This window comes from Alternaria arborescens (genome assembly GCF_004154835.1).
Source record: "Alternaria arborescens strain FERA 675 chromosome Unknown contig_71, whole genome shotgun sequence".
In the NCBI taxonomy this organism is placed as follows: domain Eukaryota; kingdom Fungi; phylum Ascomycota; class Dothideomycetes; order Pleosporales; family Pleosporaceae; genus Alternaria; species Alternaria arborescens.
Window position 1 is genome coordinate 53,031 of NW_021167926.1, and position 18,817 is coordinate 71,847.

At 50.8% G+C, this 18,817-nt stretch overlaps 9 protein-coding genes across 9 annotated transcripts; 5 read left to right on the plus strand and 4 right to left on the minus strand.

Annotated features, from left to right (window-relative positions):
* Positions 1 to 281: 281 nt before the first annotated feature.
* On the plus strand, positions 282 to 541 carry AA0111_g12246 (hypothetical protein; the record flags this gene model as incomplete). The annotated part of the gene is made up of 2 exons (XM_028646203.1): positions 282 to 297; positions 351 to 541. The coding sequence occupies 2 exons, from the start codon at positions 282 to 284 to the stop codon at positions 539 to 541; spliced, it is 207 nt and encodes a 68-aa protein (XP_028500173.1).
* Positions 542 to 1,491: 950 nt separating this feature from the next.
* Positions 1,492 to 3,102, plus strand: AA0111_g12247 (hypothetical protein; the record flags this gene model as incomplete). Its single annotated transcript, XM_028646204.1, has 1 exon — positions 1,492 to 3,102. One exon carries the CDS (start codon positions 1,492 to 1,494, stop codon positions 3,100 to 3,102), a length of 1,611 nt encoding a protein of 536 aa, XP_028500174.1.
* A 549-nt stretch (positions 3,103 to 3,651) lies between these two features.
* Positions 3,652 to 4,336, plus strand: AA0111_g12248 (hypothetical protein; the record flags this gene model as incomplete). The annotated part of the gene is made up of 2 exons (XM_028646205.1): positions 3,652 to 3,754; positions 3,810 to 4,336. The coding sequence occupies 2 exons, from the start codon at positions 3,652 to 3,654 to the stop codon at positions 4,334 to 4,336; spliced, it is 630 nt and encodes a 209-aa protein (XP_028500176.1).
* A 403-nt stretch (positions 4,337 to 4,739) lies between these two features.
* On the minus strand, positions 4,740 to 6,787 carry AA0111_g12249 (hypothetical protein; the record flags this gene model as incomplete). Its single annotated transcript, XM_028646206.1, has 2 exons — positions 4,740 to 5,150; positions 5,201 to 6,787. The coding sequence occupies 2 exons, from the start codon at positions 6,785 to 6,787 to the stop codon at positions 4,740 to 4,742; spliced, it is 1,998 nt and encodes a 665-aa protein (XP_028500177.1).
* Positions 6,788 to 8,411: 1,624 nt separating this feature from the next.
* Positions 8,412 to 9,464, minus strand: AA0111_g12250 (hypothetical protein; the record flags this gene model as incomplete). The annotated part of the gene is made up of 1 exon (XM_028646208.1): positions 8,412 to 9,464. The coding sequence occupies one exon, from the start codon at positions 9,462 to 9,464 to the stop codon at positions 8,412 to 8,414; it is 1,053 nt and encodes a 350-aa protein (XP_028500164.1).
* A 992-nt stretch (positions 9,465 to 10,456) lies between these two features.
* Positions 10,457 to 11,404, plus strand: AA0111_g12251 (hypothetical protein; the record flags this gene model as incomplete). Its single annotated transcript, XM_028646209.1, has 2 exons — positions 10,457 to 10,940; positions 10,992 to 11,404. The coding sequence occupies 2 exons, from the start codon at positions 10,457 to 10,459 to the stop codon at positions 11,402 to 11,404; spliced, it is 897 nt and encodes a 298-aa protein (XP_028500163.1).
* A 182-nt stretch (positions 11,405 to 11,586) lies between these two features.
* Positions 11,587 to 12,858, minus strand: AA0111_g12252 (hypothetical protein; the record flags this gene model as incomplete). The annotated part of the gene is made up of 1 exon (XM_028646210.1): positions 11,587 to 12,858. One exon carries the CDS (start codon positions 12,856 to 12,858, stop codon positions 11,587 to 11,589), a length of 1,272 nt encoding a protein of 423 aa, XP_028500166.1.
* Positions 12,859 to 14,086: 1,228 nt separating this feature from the next.
* AA0111_g12253 (hypothetical protein) lies at positions 14,087 to 15,773 on the plus strand (the record flags this gene model as incomplete). The annotated part of the gene is made up of 3 exons (XM_028646211.1): positions 14,087 to 14,421; positions 14,469 to 15,282; positions 15,342 to 15,773. 3 exons carry the CDS (start codon positions 14,087 to 14,089, stop codon positions 15,771 to 15,773), a joined length of 1,581 nt encoding a protein of 526 aa, XP_028500165.1.
* A 1,700-nt stretch (positions 15,774 to 17,473) lies between these two features.
* On the minus strand, positions 17,474 to 18,376 carry AA0111_g12254 (hypothetical protein; the record flags this gene model as incomplete). Its single annotated transcript, XM_028646212.1, has 2 exons — positions 17,474 to 17,696; positions 17,748 to 18,376. 2 exons carry the CDS (start codon positions 18,374 to 18,376, stop codon positions 17,474 to 17,476), a joined length of 852 nt encoding a protein of 283 aa, XP_028500167.1.
* Positions 18,377 to 18,817: the final 441 nt, after the last annotated feature.

The following is an 18,817-nucleotide window of genomic DNA, read 5'->3' on the forward strand; positions in this document are numbered from 1 at the left end:
ATCTTGATGTCGTTCGACGCAAATTCTCGAAACGTGCCCGGGACAAGTCGGGATGGTGCTTGTTGCATACGATTTTTGCTCGCCAATTTTTCTTTGGTGACTGTTTTCAGGGTCATGTTGGGAAGGGATGGCGAAGGCGGAGTTGTATAAGAGGAATGTGTGGCTCTTGGGGATTTGATCCATCATCCACATCTGCGTCCATCTCATACCACATTCAACAGCAACAGTACAACACACGTCATTCTTCACATATCCAATTTCCATCCATCAATAACATCAAAATGCCTTCTTTCAAAGGTTTGTCTCCCCTCTAAACTCAATCCATCGATCCATATTAACAACATCCCCAGACTCCGTTTCTTCCACCCCAGCTGGTGCCTCAGGCGCCCCTACCCCAGCCTCTTCCGCGGCACCCACATCAACCCGCGAGACTCTCCACGCCGCATCAGCCGCACTTGGCTTGACCTCGCAAGGCTTGGACCTCTGCCCTCACTGCTTCCGTGAGATGTCTCACTGCAACGAGCGCTTCGAATTCGCTTAAGCGCACCGCAACAACGATACTATTGCCGAAGATGGGAATCCTTTCCCACATCGGCCTTTATCAGAACCCTCTTCTAGTTCGTCGGCGGCTGCTAGCGTGCTAGGACAGGGGCTACGACTTTCACATTTTTCGGCATGGAACTGGGTGTATATATGAACGGCATAGGCGGCGTTTTGTTTGGAAATGGAGGACACAACTAGCATCGGCATATCCCACTTTGAGCGATGTATACCAACATGAAAGATGCATTGTATCGCATCTCAATCGAATCTTTACTATCGCGATTTCACATTTCGAGCAACCTCATGAAAATCTCTCAACCATGACTACTATGCCCTCGCTATGATTAGGAAGCATCTCTTCGGAGACCAGACTATACACACGAACGGATAGTCTGAATATATAACGCTTTGATGCCTCTGATCTCACCCAATCTTGACACTCCACCACGGCAAACCAAAGGCTACCTAGGTATCTTTCTCTGTCAAGTTTGTCAAAGGAAGGAGGATGGTAGAGAAGCGTCGATGAGAGGAGCAACCAGGGAGGTATTGAAAAGTGTCATCAGCCTGCTTCAATGGTAGAGACGTTGAAGAGTACTGTTTGCGCGCGACGTTAGGTAAATTTCTTGGATAGAAGGACGTATCCAGGATGGAATGGAAATATCCCGCGGGCTGACGTCATTGCTTATTCCTATACCTGTCCAATGTCAATCTACAGCGACGCCAGACTTTGAGCTCTCAAAGCGCGCTGCTTTTCGTTGCGATAGACATGCAACATTCTCCACTTCATAATGTCGGTGTGGAGAGGGATTTCTGGAGATGCGCGTGGCGGTGATACCGCCGATACCCGGATGCAGCTTCCGCAGTGCGTTAGTCAATTCGCCTTGCGCATCTCGATAAGACTTTTCCCAACACCAAGCTTTTCCCTCACAGTTCCAAGCAGATGTCAAGATGGCTGTTACGCAGGTTATGAGGCCTACCGCTGCCATTGAAGAGACGACACCCCTTCTGCCACACGACGACCCAAAAGAAAGAGAAGGAAAGCAGAGCGTCTCGGTGCTATTCCGCGCTTTACTATGCGCATTCCTCGTATCGTTGACATTCGGCATCACCCAAGTTCCCTTGTTGTACGCTTTTCGAATCTTGACCTGCGATGCGTATTACGAACACCATGAGCCGGATCCCAACGCCACCGATATGTGTGCCAGACGGGAAATCGAGGCTGGAGCGGCTCGAGCTTTTGCCCTTCTTGCATCATCAACAACAATATTCGGCCTTGTCAATTTACTTGTAGCTGGATGGACCATCAAACGCCTGGGTGTCAAGTCGGCTCTAATCATACAGATCTTTTGGCCTGCTGTTCGTCTGCTTGTTCAGAACATCGGTATTATGCACGGCGGCAAAGTGGGTATCATGATCGTACAATGCTCGCAGATCATCACAGTAGTTGGTGGCCCCAATGGCTACGTTCTTTGTCTCAACTCCATGGTGGCAGATGTGGTTGAGCATGAAGGGCGGACAGGTGCGTTGGGCCGACTCCAGGGCTGCATGTACTTTGGGAGTGCCATTGGTTTCCTGATTGGAGGTGTTGTTGGCGATTACTTCGGCATACTTGCACCCTTCCGTATGACTTTGGCATTGTTCCTGCTATGCTGCGTGTACGTTGCAGTCTCGCTCCCGGCCATGGCACCACCGGAAGAAGACGAAGATGCGAAACCTCGCAAGAGCACTGGCATCGCGCGATTCTTCGGCCCTCTTCGTATATTTGCACCACAAAAATGGACATTACCCGATGGTCGCCCGCGCATGCAATTCGGGGCCTTAACTCTTGGTATTGGAGTTTTCCTAGGTATTCTCGCGACTGGTTATATCCCGGTACTCCTCCAGATGTACGCAACCGCTGAGTTCAACTTTGGGACCAAGGAGAATGGAGCATTGATATTCCTGTATTCATCCTTGAGAGGTGGCTTCCTCTCGCTAATATTCCCTCGCATCGTCGCTGCTGGGCGAAAGTGGCTTGGTGATGGCGAGAAGAGGAAGATGGAGGAAGAAGAAAGAGAGCCACCTGTGCAGGTTCATATCATTCCACCAACACCCGCAGTGACGGAAACTGTCGATCCTCTGGAAAATGAAGAGCCGCCAAACCCGGAGCCGACGAACGAGCAGGAGACATTTGCATTTGACCTCTTCTACGCGCGCTTCAGTCTCTTGCTCGATGGCATACTTACTGGGCTGGCCGTGTTCGTATCAAAAGGTTGGCAAATGTATCTTGTTGCCGTGCTGCTACCTTTTGCTGCAGGTACGGGTGCTGCGTCCAAAGGATCAATCCTTCAGATGCTACCGAATAGCGAGCGCGTCGATGCGCTGAGCGGCATCACGCTCGTGGAGAATATTGCGCGTTTGTCGACTACAGCAGTGTTCGGACTGGCTTTTGCTGCACTCGCTGAGATTGGCCAAAGTCATCTAACTTTCGTGTGTAATGCAGCTGTCGCATTGCTTGGCTTCGTCGTGTTGCTGCTCTCTCGGTTCCCGCCAGAAGGTAGCTGCCGAATTGAGGGCTGATAGAAAAGCTCAGGAAAAGTGCGCATGTATACTACTATTGATGATTACAAACAAGTACGCTATCAGAGACTACGGGAATAGGTCCATTCACGGTGTTGATAGCCGAAATGATTACAAGCGATGAATATGGCTGGCACGCGATCCGTCAGTTGTTGTTTCGCTTAGGCCTACCAGGTACGTAGGAACAACTGCGCGCTAGCTCCAAAACTCCAATGTCATTATTCTTACCCTGCGCGTCAAAACTAAGCTTGTCCAGCTTCTGGTTAGATCGCATCCTTCCATCGTCCAACCGGTCGAGAACACCTTGGCAGCTGCCTACTCTGGCTTTGGCCTTAATTATAGAAATCTGATATAATGAAGGCTTTGCGACTGCGCGCGCCCTACGTGGTGCTGAAGTATTCCAAGCAACACTTCAGACGATAACGTCGCCTCGCGTGAGTGATGATGAACAAGTTCCTCGTAGCGTCGCTATTAGCGAGGGCGATTGAAGCGCAATATAATCTCACCTATATACGCCTCTTCTGGTACTTGGAGCCGACCCTCACATCGATGGGCTCTGACGATACGGCCACCACCTACGAGAAGATCTGCCCCGAAACGACAGCTACAACTCCCGCACCTTCGTCGACCGATGATGCATGGTACTATGACTGTATGTCTCATGTACTCACTTCTTGCTAGTCAAATTGCTCATTTTTATTTGACAGCCCCAGCCGAACGGTCCTCAAAATCTGCCTCATACTCAAGCGCCCTTGTCGCTTGGTTATCGTACTATGAAACTGCATTGCCAGCCCAAACACCTTCAACAGAGTTAGAGAGCTGCCGTCCCTTCACCATGCTTCAGGGCCCCGAGACATGGGCGTTCCACGAAACTGTCTCAGGCGAGTATACTACTAACGCTGATGCTACATGGACTGGTGTGATGACTGAGGTTCCAATCACAGTACACGGCGATTATGTTAATGGGGGAACAACTCTATTCGATAACTATACCAGTGTCATGCAGCAGTCAGAGTTCAGGGAATGGCCGTCACCCTTTTATGCTGTTGCTACAATTGTGGAAGCTGCGACTACACCTACACCAGCGAACACTGAAGATTCGAACGCGGCTATCGGAACCGGTACACAAGCTACTGGAAGTGAAGGGAAAGCGCCGAGTGTGTCGCTGCCAACTGGCGCGATGCTGATGGTCGGCGGAGCAGCAGCGATTGGTGGAGCGGCTTGGGCATTGTGAGCGTCGGAGTGAAAGCGTGCTCAAGATATGGCGTTTTCACTTCAAAGTAGATCTACGACCGAGTAGCTATTGGGCTTAATAGCGATGGAAGCTAGTACAAAGGCTGTTCAGCACTGTCGAAGGCGCGTCTTGCAATATTGGGTATCGAGAATCACAAATGAACGAAGCAAGCTATTCGAAACGAAAATTTAACGACACACGCAATAAACTCCTCTGATGATCATGAGAGAGGAAGCGTAACACCGAAAAATGAAAGTGCGTTGGGCACATTTGGCGCAATGGAAAGATCTTGTAATCAAGTACACAGACATCTGTTGCTAGGCTAGACGAGTAGGCGGTGTTGCCTTGGGTCACTCCACTAATAAAGCACATCTAACACGTTCAGATGCCACTCTGACGATACTCACTTCTTGTCTGCCACCTTGTCAGTGTCGTAAGACGGCGGCAAACCAGCTTCGTATTCCTGCCCCGGCGCAACACCACCGACAATGTTTGTGTCGTCTTTTCCGAGCACGGTCATCGGAGCGTACTGCCTATTTCCCTCATCGCGTCGCTCTGGAGGCACGAAGACATTTAAGCTCTTCGGTATGATGAAGCCAACGAGGACAACCAGGACGATGAAATGGGCGACCATGAAAGCGAAGATTTGTAAGGGGTCGCCACGTGTGGCGTAGAAAGTGGGATATGCGAAGCAAAAGACAATGGACAAGACGGGAGCGGCAAAGTATCGCAGGATAGGAGCCCAGAAGACGGGTAGTCGCCATTGCTTGCCGACGCATACAACGTAGTTGAGGTCGCGCGCAAGTTGGTTACCCTGCATTGTATCAGCGGATATGTGCGTTCGAGGTGAAGCAGTTTACTTACAGAGTAAAGGGCGAACCACCAGATACGGTTCAAAAGCTTGTTACGGCCCCAGAAGCGTGGCGCTGGGACAGTAGGGTCTTTTGCGAGAGCAACAGCAATGACTGTGCCTACAATGTAAACTCCGAAACCTACACCAGCACCGAGTTTGTCAGAGACGCTATGTGCAACGGCATTACCAATGATCTGAGCGCCGATGTACGAGCATTGGTAAAGCCAAAATGACGGTGCGCCTACTTGACCAATTACATCGACAAAGCGATAGAAGGAAGTAGCACAGACGCATTCAGCCCATACAACGAAGATCAGAGAGATGTTACTGATCTGTGCGTCAACAGCGTTGGTGGCTTCGTAGCCAAACCCGGTAGAGTAGAACAACGAAGTCAACGCCGAGATGACAGTGATGATAGTAGCGACGGTCGAGTGCTTGTATTTTCTTCCCCAGTGAGTGTCGCAGATCGTTGTAATCATGGCATCGAGGAGCGCGTAAGATGAACTGATACCGAGCAGGAAGAGAGTCAAGAAGAACAAGACTGCCCAAAATGGGGCGCCGGGCATTTCCTGGATGGCGCTGGGAAGGGTGTAGAATCCAAGCGTGTAGGTTCCGACAGGGTCGCCAACACCAGGCTGCAAACCAAGGTATCCAACAACACCGAAAACTGCAAAGGCAGCGAAGGACTCGAACAAGGCATTTGCACTGCAAATCATCATAGCATCCTGGACTGCATCGGAGAACTTGGAATTGTAGGAGGCGTAGGCAGTATAATAGCCAAACCCGACGCCTGTAGAGTAGAAGACTTGACTAGTCGCAGCTTGCCAAATCTTGCCAGCAGCGAGCTGATCACCGTTGAACTCGCCAAAGTATAGTTTGATTCCTCGGCCAGCGTTGGGTAGCGAAGCACCACGGCCGACTAGGATGACGGTCATAAGGATGGGTAAGACGATGGTAATGTAGACAACGCGAGCTGTGATAGCGATGCCTTTGTACAAGCAGATCCAGACAATGAACCAAGAAAACAGAACCCAGCCAACGAGCTCTCCATCGAGGTTAACACCGGGATAAGAAGCATATTGGAGGACCTTGCTGCCGTCATCGCTGTAGACTGCGGGGATGGCAGGAACCTGGTTCACCACGTGCCCGAAGTAATCCTGTGGATTTTCTCTCCAAGGAAAGTCGTCTGCCGACCGGAATGAGCTGCGAAAGTACACCATCACCCAGGAAAGGATGGGGATGTAATAGATAGCCACAGCGTAGCCAACACAGACCATGCCGAGACCAACACCAGTGAAGCGCCGATCAAGGCCGTTGTAAGCTATGACACAGCCACTACGGTAGGCCTGTCCGATGGCCACTTCCAAGATAAGCACTGGAATTGCAAGGAGGCAGACGGCCATCAAGTATGGAATGAACCATTGTATGCCATTGTTGTTGAAGACTTGCGAGGGGAAACGCAACAGGTTTCCGAATCCCATGGCTCCGCCCATGGACGCCAGTACGTATGGTGTTCGAGAAGGCCACTCTGCGCGACCATCAGGAGCGACGCGAGGTGGGGGGAACATTGCCCGAACAGCTTTGCGGATGGCGTTCATCGTGGGCAACTATATTGAAGCACTCAATGAGATGAGGTAGTGAAGTAGATCGATATAGAAGTCTGCATAGAGAGGACAGGAAGACAAAGCTAGAATTGGGAGCAGTGGAAGCACAACAATCTGGGTAGCACTCAGCCTTCTAATGATGTCGTCGCATCCCCCCGTACTCTTGATCTTAGATCATACTCGCGGCGCGCGTCACTGAGCAGCCACCGATAGCAACGACTCGACGCCTTCTTGATAGGCATGTCGCGTGCCAGGACAACATTCCCGGCACGATATCCGTCTGCAGCTCCTAGTACCAACATCCGGGCATCTGTTCAGGGACTTGGTAGGTGGAGATGTCCCATGGGGGCGGAGGCGCGCCTTGGCTGCCAAGCTAAGATCGGATGAAACGGCACCTCCACGTCCTGATACAGAGTCTTGTTCAGCTTGGGTGAATCCTCACTGCGCATGTCGAGGTGGGTACAAGATAGAGGAATGCAAACACGCAGACGAGTTCATCGCTGGTGCGTCAATCCGGCCCAAAGCCGTGGCTCAGGTTTTGACGAGTTCGTCGCGGTTCTATGATACTGAACGGCCAAGAGAACTCCCTCTCGGAACCCTGCCGAACAGAAGCAAGGGAACACAAGCGCTGAGCACCATGTGCCGCTCGTTCCTGTTCTCCAAGACTCGGACATGCCGTGATAAGAGGCCTTCCAAATAAGAAAAGCATGACCGATGAAAGTCCGGCAAAAGATCCGAGGGATTTCGTAGTCATGACTTTGAGTAATAGGGTCGTTTCATCATTTCAGGAGTGGGATAGAACATGTCGTTTACGATAACGCGGAGGAGATCCCTCGAGGTATACATATATCAATGTCGCGCGCCCTATTGTACTTCTGATCCCCCATTATGAAGCATGCAGCTACGTCATGATGTGCGCTACGCTACTTCAGGATCTAGCGTACATGTCTGCCCCAATGGTGCGACTTTCGCGACGTGTACATCCAATGCCAGGGATCATATACCGACACTATCGTTAAGGTTCCCCATTCACTGGAGAAAAGATAGGTGGCCAGTGTTTCGACGCGAACTGATATCAGGAAAGCTACTGCGAAATTCGCCTTCGCACCCACACCAGCGTCAATAAGGCTTAACATGACAAGCATGACAAGAACTGAGACGTACTTATGCCTTCCTTAATTCTCCGAAAGCTGGGCGATGAGCTCTTTCTCGATGTACCTATTTACGCTGCCGTTGACACAGCTGTCGTAATGTCGGTGACCTTTACGCCTATTACCACAGTCATCTGTGAACCTGGTATACATGATGCACGCTGAGACTTTTGAACAACGTGGCCAATCAAACACTACACGCTTTATTATAGAACCTGTAGCATGATTTTCACAATCTGTCATAGTGAGGCTCAGACATTCCCGCCCTTGTATATGTTTCCAACGAGCTGTCGGGCTTTTGCGATGTGCTTAAACCGCGAACCACCCAAACAAGAGTTAACGCCACCACTTTTGATATCAAAAAAAGCATGTCAACGCCTAATGAAGGTGTTTCGGTGCTTTTTTGGGGGATGGCCGATCACCAGAAGGCTCAATAAGCAGGTTAATCCAAGGCAAATTTGCGCAAGCTAATTGATCCAGCCTTTCGGTCCACCCCATTGTCCCTTCACGTGGTATCTATCGTAGACCCAGGGGAAGAAGTCTTTCTTCAAGTGGTAGAATGCACGTCGAGGAGCCCCTTGGTCAATCCCAAACCAACTCTTGAACGTTTCCTTCGGCACCCCGCCGTACTTGAACTCCGCAAGAAGCACCTTCTTGTCGCCTGTCAAGAGCGGACATGATGTATAGCCGTCATACTCGGACTGCGGTTCTTTGCCTTCCAGACCGAGCAAGAGGTTCTGCGTAAGGATGGGCGCCTGAGATGTGATTGCGGCTACAGTCTTCGACGTCGGCAGACTCGCCGCATCACCGAGTGACCATATATTCTTGAATGTCTTGTGCTGAAGCGAGTACTGGTCAACGTCCACGAAGCCTGCTTCGTTACCGAGTCCACTTTCTTCGATGAACGAGTGCGGTACATTCCTAGGCGCAACATGAAGAAAGTCGAAATGCTGCTTTACCGGTTGCTGGCCCTTTGGTCGATCGAACGTCGCTATATTTCCATCGATGGCAATAAGATTATGTTCAAAGAGTCCTGTGACGCCTCTTTCTTCCCGCAGTTCATTGAGCTTAGCGCTGTACTTCGGTACGCCGAACATAGTTGGAAGTCCAGTAGCGAAGATGGTCTCGATCGCAGACTTCTTCGAGTCATTATTGTACAGACCCGCTCGTCTCCAGTGATCCAAAGCGAGCCACATGATCTTCTGTGGCGCACCCGCACATTTCACTAAACCGGAAGGCTGAGTGAAGATGGCTGAGCCCCTCTCTAAGCGCTGTATATTCCGGAAGACCTTGTCGCAGTGTTCGTAGCTGTATATGGATGCCACGAGACTGTCTGGGTTGTCCATAGCTTCGGTAAGACCTTTTATGCTATCGTAATCGACCTTGATGCCTGGTGCGATGACGAGTTGATCATAATGAATCCTGTCACCGATTCCTAGGGACAAGCAGTTGTCTTCTGGGTGAATGGCCGCGACATGGTGGTCATACAACCGGATCCGGGGCTCCACAAGTTCCTTCATTGGCCTTTTAAAGCTTTGTTTATCGTTCAAACCGCCTCCCACCAATGTCCAGCCTGGTTGGTAATGATGCCATGTTCCTGGATCGATGACCGCGATATCATCTTGATGGAAATGTCCTTTCCGTAGAAGTTGATGGCTGACTGCGACACCAGCTGAGCCATTTCCGATGACAACAACTCTGTGGTTTCTCGATGTGGTGGTGGCTGACGTGACAGTAGCCAAGCTTCGAACGACTGACGGCTGCCTCGCGGCGAGAGCAGCCCGGACGGGAGACAGTGCGACATGCTTGACCACCGAATGCATTCTCAAAGCAGGGCCTGCTACTTTTATGAGGCTGAGGAATCTTGAAGAGATATTAGAACGTGATAGGCTGCCAAGTGATAGCGAGGGTAATATGTTAGGTCTCGAAGCCTCAGATCCTATGTCCGATCTCTTTTGTCGCTAACAATGAAACCACGAAACGAGTCGATTATGTGAGAGACGACGTACAATAACAGCTAAGTAAAAGATTATCCTGGAGACAGTTGTAACGTCGGCGACTTGTGAATATCCTCGGCGTTCCATTTTGTGGGGTAGACGCCGAACCCTGTCTTAAGAGGTGGCGCCATAACTTGCTCTCCGAACTGAATGGTATTCTTAAGGCGACGCGAATCGGGGGAGAATGTCCAGCCAGGCTCGGTTTGTGGACAGCGTCATTCGTATAGTTTCAAGAGATGAGGAGCTTACGATTATTTACGAGCACACGAGCAGTCCGGGAACTGCCAAATCCGCCCTACTACGTCTCCGAGTGCCAGACTGGAAGACAGCAACATCGCTTGCTACACCAACGAGCTCATACGAGACACGAAATACGACTAAGGAAACCAGCTAGCTCGGCAACGCTGTGCACCTACACCAGCCAAGCAAGTGCTGCCGTCGCCGATCCAACCATTACAACCATACAAGCACGAATGAGAGCAGTGAATCGAGCGCAGTACACTACCCAAACTACCATGTCCAAAGAACCCATAGTACACAGCTCGTTCGAAGACAAGACAGGCACATGGCAGTACGTGGTGGCGGATCCGTCTACTGACAGAGCCGTTGTCATCGATCCAGTACTCGACTACGACGCGAACACCCAGACTATCAGTACCCAAACAGCCGATGGTTTGTTGGCAACAATATCAGAGAATGGGTACCACATCGAGAAGATATTGGAAACTCATGCACATGCCGATCATTTAACGGCAGCTTCCTACCTCCAACAACGTCTGTCCTCGCAGCAAGGCTTCAGACCACCAATCTGCATTGGTAAGAGAATCCGAGAGGTTCAGACACGATTTGCCGCTAGGTATGGGATTGCGGCTGTGGAGTACGAGAACGCGTTCGATCATCTGTTCGAAGACGATGAGGTGTTCGAGATTGGGCAGTTGAAAGTAAAGGTCATGCACCTTCCTGGACATACTCCAGATCATATTGGATATCGAATTGGTGGTAGGTGTACCTGAAAGATTGTCGTGATAGGCATAACTGATTCTATGGTAGGCAATGTATTTTGCGGCGACTCCATATTCCATGCTGATATCGGCACGGCAAGATGCGACTTTCCAGGTGGTAGTGCGAAAAGTCTGTATGCTTCAGCGTGGAAGCTGCTGGAACTGCCAGACGAAGTCAAGGTTTGGACCGGCCATGACTATCCAGCTTGCCCAGAGCGATGTGAGGCTGTGCCTTGGATGACCGTGAGGGACCACAAAGAGAAGAACAAACATCTTGCCAATGACGTAGAGGAAGATGATTTCTTGACTTTGCGGAAGGAAAGGGATGCAAGCCTGGCGGCACCGAAGTTATTGCACCCTTCCCTGCAGATCAACATTCGTGCTGGAAGACTTCCGCAGCCAACATCGGGAGACCAGCGTTTGATGCATCTCCCAATCAGGGTCAGTGGCGCGACGTGGTAGACTGAAGAAAGTCTCTCGTAAGAACCTCGGAGATGGTCAACTCGGCCGGAGATGGGCGGTACACTTGGTATAAAAGGATGCAAGTTCGTCTTTAGGCAGAATTTGCGCAAATGAAGCAATGAAATTGTCTTCATAGCAGTATAGCCTTGTTTGTATAGCTGCGCAGAAGCGTGAAGACCCTTTCATATACCCAGTGTAGAGTTGTCGAGACCTACAAGCCCATACAGATCCTGTAAATCGAAGTCGGGGAAAGCAACGTTCTCGATCGATGCGGCGGGAGGTGTTACTGTGCTGCTAGGGGATGCACTACAAGAGGTACGGAACACTGCCGAAGCAACTCTTTTGAGCGTACGTAGCACAATCCCAGCAGCCGACCATTGTCGACTCATGGACTTTAGTACGCCTAGAAGTAGTTTGACCCTATCAGAATGTTGATCCAGGCATTGTCTAGTACTTTTGTCGTGCATGGCGCCAATAGAAAGCTGCACTACAGCAGCAAGGGCCAACGGGTAGACGAATAACGGAGTATGCTTCTGGGTTGTGGAGCGTAGGGCGGCTAACATGGATATGGTCTTCGATGCTTCGATCGCCTTTACGGAGTGTATATGCTGACGATTGCAGGGGCAGAGAAGCTTTGTACAGTTGGCACCCAGTACGTCGTGCGTCAATAGATCCGGAGAGATCAGATCTCCTCTAGGATAGTGCAGCAAGATAGTACTCCATTGAACGATAGTGTGCGCTTGGAGCATGAGCTCGTCTAGATCACCGAACGTGTTCGAAATCTCCGCTTCGCTCTTGGATCGCGGTAAGTGGTAGAGAAAAGCAGCAAGTGCATTGTCGACAGCTTGTACGAGGTCTCTATCCACACCGTGTTTTCCTGTGATAGTTAAGACTCGCCCAAGAAGGCGCACAGCTTCGATGCGATAGCAGAAGGACGAGAAAACCTTTTCTTCTTCTGCGAATACATTGCCGTGGAAGTCTGCCATTGTTGCTGGCATGAAGCACATGCCGGCTTCGTAGATGAAGTCGTCGCATGGCAGTAGCACGTCAGCGTTGACCGTGTTGGTTTTGAATGTTGATTTTCGCTGTAGTGCGGCGATACAGCCATCGATTACATACAACTCATACCAGCTCCTTCGCATGCTTTCTTCAAGCACTGTAAGATCACCAGCATGCGTTGTAGCAAAGTCTCTTTGATGCATGCCAAGCCGCAAGGCCCGTTCGATCGTGGTGTCGAGCAGTCTCTGCCCCTGTTCAGAAGAATTCTCCGCGAACAAGTTGATGGCATAGAGAAGACCTGCTTGGACCATTTCGACTGTGTCTTCGTTACTTTGGTCGAACTCTCGCGTGACACTCTCGCGCAAATCATTTAACGATGCCGCATGGGTGAAATGACCACCAATAAATTGGACTATGGCTTTCAAGTATCGAGGATATCCTTGTTGCCAGTACATGTTTCTGGGAAGCAGGACTGGGTGGCTTGGGTGGAAGTTGAGGTAATAAAGATTCACCAGTTGCTCATCGTCCGACCATGAGATACGCTGGCGTGGTGGACTGTCTGATGGTCCGCGTTGTAGTAAAGCCGGATCGGGTGAAGCGGTTGCATTGTCGAGTGGAAACCATTGCGATACAGAAGGCGTGCAGGTTGGCGCTCGGTTGACGGCAGTTTGCGCAATGGAATTCGGAGAAGCAGGCAGAGTCTGCTGCAACGTCGGCTGGTCCTCAGTATCTGGACGCGTTATGCCACGTCGGCGACCTCGTCCAGAGCGCTTGTAAGTACACGCAAAACCACGGGTTTGGCATCGCGCACAAATGGGAGTGCCTCCATCGCATTTCAGATGTGTACGACGACACTCTAGGCATGCGAGTGGGGCAGGGCGAGCATGATTTCTTGATTCGGAAGAAGGCATCCAATCTGTTGCAAGTCTGTTGTAGAGTGAGGAGGTTTCCACATTGCGGTGAGAGCGCGACGCGATGGAAGACACCGAAGACCCCGAAGACGCCGACAATGCCAAGCAGGTGTGCTTTGCACTAGCCTGATCCAGTCAAGCAAGGAACCCTATTCTCCAGCACTTTCTAATCATTTCATCCTCCCTCTGGACCTTCAACGACGCTGTTGTACGTATTGCAAGCGGCCTTCGCTACTGGTCATGTCCACTTTCGGAACATCGCGCCTTATCGAGTTATTTTGTTCACGACTTTTCGAAATAAGCATCTAGACCTGCAAACATGTACGACGTGCAGAAGTGGCCTGAACATCGCATGGTACGTGCAAGGGTGGCCAGTCACATCTTCGATGGCAAATTGCTTGCATCCTCAGACACGGTATCACCTCTCTGTTGGTACGACCTGCCTGGTCTGCATGCCTTTGGCAGTACGATCTACGTTGTGCGACAGCAGGTATTGTTGCTTACTGTACGCCCGAACATCCACCAATTACATGCACTGAATCTAACCTGGGTAACTCTATTGCAGCGTCAACGCGCACAATCATATTTTCCTTATGGCACGTCGCCCAGGGTTCATTGAGATTCCATATTGTATGCAGGGCGTAATAGGCTAGATAACAAGTGTATGAGCCTTTGAAGATAAGTTGAGGCTTACCCCGACAATGGAGGCGTTCTGTCTTTCTTCCCATCCTAGGTTTCCAGTGCGGAGTAGCGTCGACCCTCTTTCCACATCATGGCTTCTCACAACTCTGCAGAGGTTCATGCCAGGGAGGACCGAGGTGGATACCATGGCCAAAGCAAGGACTACAACTTGGTAGAAAAGAACGCGACGACAGCGGATGTGCAGGACATGCAACGTATGGGGAAGACGCAAGAGACACGGCGAAACTTCCGTTCCTTTACCATCTTGGGATTCTGCATAGTTCTCCTATCGACATGGGAGGCCATCCTGGCTACATCTGTCTTTGCGCTATCTAACGGTGGAACTGCCGGCCTGATCTGGGGATATCTCATCGTCATGGTTGGATTTGGTTTCGTAGTCGCCTCTCTCGCTGAAATGGCATCTATGTGAGTATGGCCAGGGCTTTGCAAGCATACCCGCTCACGTTTTGTAGGGCGCCCACGTCTGGCGGCCAATACCACTGGGTATCCGAGTTTGCGCCGCCCAGCTGCCAGAGATTTCTGAGTTATCTGGTAGGCTGGCTAGGTGTCCTAGGCTGGCAGACAGCAGCAGCAACCGTCTCGTATCTGGCTGGCAAGCAGATTCAAGGCCTCATCATCTTGAACAGCCCGTCATACAACCCAAAAGCTTGGCATGGCACACTACTTATCTGGGCTATTCTGGTTGTATGCCTGATCTTCAACACATTTCTCTCTAAATATCTACCACTTGTGGAGGGTGGGGTTGTCATACTACACGTCGTTGGGTTCTTCGCTGTCATCATACCACTTTGGGTCATGAGCGACCGGACGCACTCGTCGAGCGAGGTTTTCTCAGTCTTCCAGGATAACATGATGTGGGGAAATCTCCCGTTCGCAGTCATTCTTGGCCTTACAAGTGCTACTAGCACATTCGTCGGCGTCGAAGCTGGTGCTCACATGGCAGAAGAAGTACGTGACGCTGCTCATGTCATTCCTCGCGCCATGATGTGGACTTGGCTTGGAAACGGGCTTCTTGGATGGGTCATGGCCATCACCTTCTGCTTCTGTGTGACCGACACTATCTCCGTCCTTACTACGCCGCTTGGAACGCCCTTCATCCAGGTATTCGTGGACACAACGAAGTCGGTAGGGGGCGCAACTGCACTTACAGTTTTGATGTTGGTTATCGCTATCTTCGCGTGCGCTGCAGTTGTCGCTGCAAGCTCGCGTCAGGTGTTCGCTTTCGCCCGCGATGACGGTATTCCGTTTGGACAAGTTTTCAGCAAGGTTTGTGGCTTCCAGTGTCCGTCATTTCTTGTTGAGGATATCATACTGACCTTTTGCAGGTCTCGCCTAAGCGGGAAGTACCAGTTAATTCTGCCTACATAACGCTGGTGTTCGTTGTTATCCTCTCATTCATCAACCTTGGCTCCACTGTCGCATTTATGCAGGTCGTCTCCCTCGGTGTCGCTTCAATGCTGACCTCGTACATGATCTCGATCTCATGTATCGCATTGAAACGTATACGCGGCGAACCGCTCTTGCCATCCAAGTTCGATCTGGGAAGGCTAGGTCTGCCGATCAACATCATCGCTGTACTCTTTCTCTTCTTTGCTTGGATATTCTGCTTCTTCCCTGTTGGACCCCGACCGACGGTAGCAGACATGAACTGGGCCGTCTTGGGATATGGTATAGTCGTCTTGTTCGCAATCTTCTACTATGCTCTTCGTGGTCGACATGTGTATGCAGGACCAGTCAAGTACGTTCGAAACGTGTGATTCAGGATTGCTGGAATGATGCTGTATTCTGTCGGATCGAGACACATTGCGCTCACATGGTGCGGCACCTTCGTCATCACAACCTTCATAGTCGTTGTTTGACGAACTTTGACTATGTTTTCACAATACACTGCATGTACCTACAATAAGATCATCACAAGTCAACAAACATTGAAATACTAGATATAAAGCAAGCACTCAATCACTCCAAGCGCCTGGACTATTGTTACGCAGCAATCAGGATCGGTCACGGAGGAAAGCGAAGAGAAAGACAAACGGATTCACAATCTGCGGCAGCCAACTGTTCTTGTCAACCATATTTCGTTGTTTGCCCGCAAATATCGCCGCTGCGCGCATTCTACTCAACAATGTTCTCACGACTTCTCATCATCGCTCTTTCGGGTGCGTCGGCCATCTCTGCAGCGCCGGTGAGCGCATTTCGATCCACCTCAGAACCAACAAAAGTCACAGTAATGATAACGTCAAGTGTTGCCGCTCAGAGTCTGTCGTCTGCTATCGTTGATAATCTCCAGGCTCGCCAGTTGGAATGGAGCGAACCGCTGTGGAGCGAGCCAGCGTGGACACAACCTGCATGGTCCGACTCTGCTATTGTGCCTGTGCCAACGGAGCCAGTCTCGATGCCTTCCACGTTTCTCGCGCATAGCCAGGTATCCGCGCCGACACCCACATCAACATCCGACTGGATAGATACTCATCGCCAGAATCCCAGCGAGAGCAAGACCGGTTTGATAGCTTTTGCCAGTGTCCTGGGGGGAATCCTAGGCTTAGCTTCAGTCTTATTTCTTGTTACCTTAGTTCGCAAGTGTTTTCACGGGCGCGTCCCTGCGCTACGTGCAAAGAACGCATCAGATGTCGAAGTGAACGCTAGTCTTCATCGCAACTCACAGGCCCCAGCTGTCGATACTCCGCCTGGATCAGTCGAAACTTCTCGTACAGCATCCAGCGGTGACATGCGCTCTATAGCACGTCAAAGCGAAGATGTCACTGACATGCCACGTCTGGCTAGCCCGCTCCATGGTTTGACACATGGCCCACGTCGCTCATATTCGCCTTATCAGAACAATATCCATCCTCAAGAAACGCATTGGCCGTAAGAAGAGAAAGAGCAATACGCGAAAAAGGCGCGGGGGAATGGAAATCGTGGATTATATTTCAGAGCGAGGCGGAAGTGGTTCCAGCTATTGTTGTATGTCAGTAGTTCTTCCGTATAGGATTGAATGCACCAAAGAACCATCAATAAGTGATCAAACCGTGGAGAACTCTTCAATATACTTATGAATGAAGCCTCTTATACTTGCGATCCCCTTTTCCGAAGAAATATACTTCGGCAAAAAGTTGGTGTAGGGCAAAAGGTCGCTCTTGGACAAGAGATAAGTATACTGACCAGGCGGAAGGTGCGACGTATTGCCTGAGCAGAAAGTGAGAGATTACTGAGACGTGGTCCTGAACGGCGCATGCACGACGCAGTACACACATACAACAATTGATTGGAAACCGTGCGCTAATCTCCACTTGTAGTCATTAGATGTAATTCATCAGTCGTATCCAGGGTATAAACTTCTCGCGCCGGACCACCAAACGCCTCTTATGCCCATTTTGCAATGCATGCCAACGCAAGTCAAACGTGATATTCAAATTTTGACCGTGCCTATCCATAAAATCATCCACCAGTGATAGCTTCAAAGCTCAGACTTGTCATCGTTGACATCCTCCTTCTCTACGACGACAAAGTCATCGTCGGTATCAGACGTCTTCTGCTTCTTGGGGGATGGCTGCTCGATATCGTCGGTATCTTGTGGCTCGGCCGTTGGGGCATCGGGAAGCTGCGATGCGAGCTCGGACGGCTCGGTAGACTGTTCCTCTTGCGTCTTGGAGTCAGAGGCAATGGGTGGGAAGAAATTACTTTAGTGAAAGTCAGTAGATGGAATGAATTAAGCAGCATGTGGGACTTACGGAATGTTCTTGAAGTAGGCGTCCTCATCCTTTTGGAGGAAGTTACAAAAGATGACACGGTCAAGCTTGTCTGCCTTGGCCTCGTCGTCAAGAAACTTGCGGACTGTCTCGAGCGCGACGAGACTGGCTTCACCGCTCGGGTAGCCGTATACGCCAGTGCTCAAAGCCGAAAAGGCGATGCTCCTGCACCCGTTCGCAACTGCCAAGTCTAAACTGGTGCGGTAGCAGCCTGATAACAGTTCTGCTGAGCGCGTCGCGCCTTCTTTCCAGTATATCGGACCAACAGCGTGGATTACTTTCTTGCTGGGCAACTCGTAGCCGTCTGTAATCTTGGCGCTTCCCGTATCACAACCGTCGAGTGTTTCGCACTCATCCAGCAGGCCCCGCCCCGCTGCGCGATGGATGGCGCCATCAACGCCTCCGCCGCCCAGCAATGAAGTGTTGGCGGCGTTGACGATGGCGTCGACGGCGAGGGTTGTGATGTCTTGCCGTATGACGCTGATCTTGTTGTTCAGCGCATCGGATGCTTCGTATCTGGACGTGGCATGGTCGTCGCGGGGTTCGATCTTCTTGAGCTTGTATAGCAACGTCAGGGTGGGGATCTCGTCGAGAGAAAGGGTTTCGGCCATGTTCGGTGAGGCGCTGCGAGATCGAGACGATAACGGTCTTGCAAGGTAGTATGCGCTCGTCATGGGCGGTCGTAGTGCTCGAATTGCAGGTCCAAGTAGCATCGAGGAAGAGGTTGTGGGTGAGTGAGTACCTAGACAGCAGGCACGCGTGGGCTGGAGCTTGGGCCTCGCCCCTTCCCGCGATTACCCCGCTTACTACTGCGCCCACCCTAAAGGCTTGAGCTCATTTTCAATCCTTACCGAGCGCGAAAGGCACCACGGCAGCGACTAGCTATGGTTTGAATTCGTCATTGGTCAAGCTATGTATCACTGTTCCCGACATGGATGCGGCTATGGGTCGTTTAAGAAGTATAATGTTAACATTGTCAAAGAAGCTAGTGCAGCTGAAACCTCAGAGGTCGCTGCGTCGTTCCTGGGATGCAAACCAATTGATAAAGGACA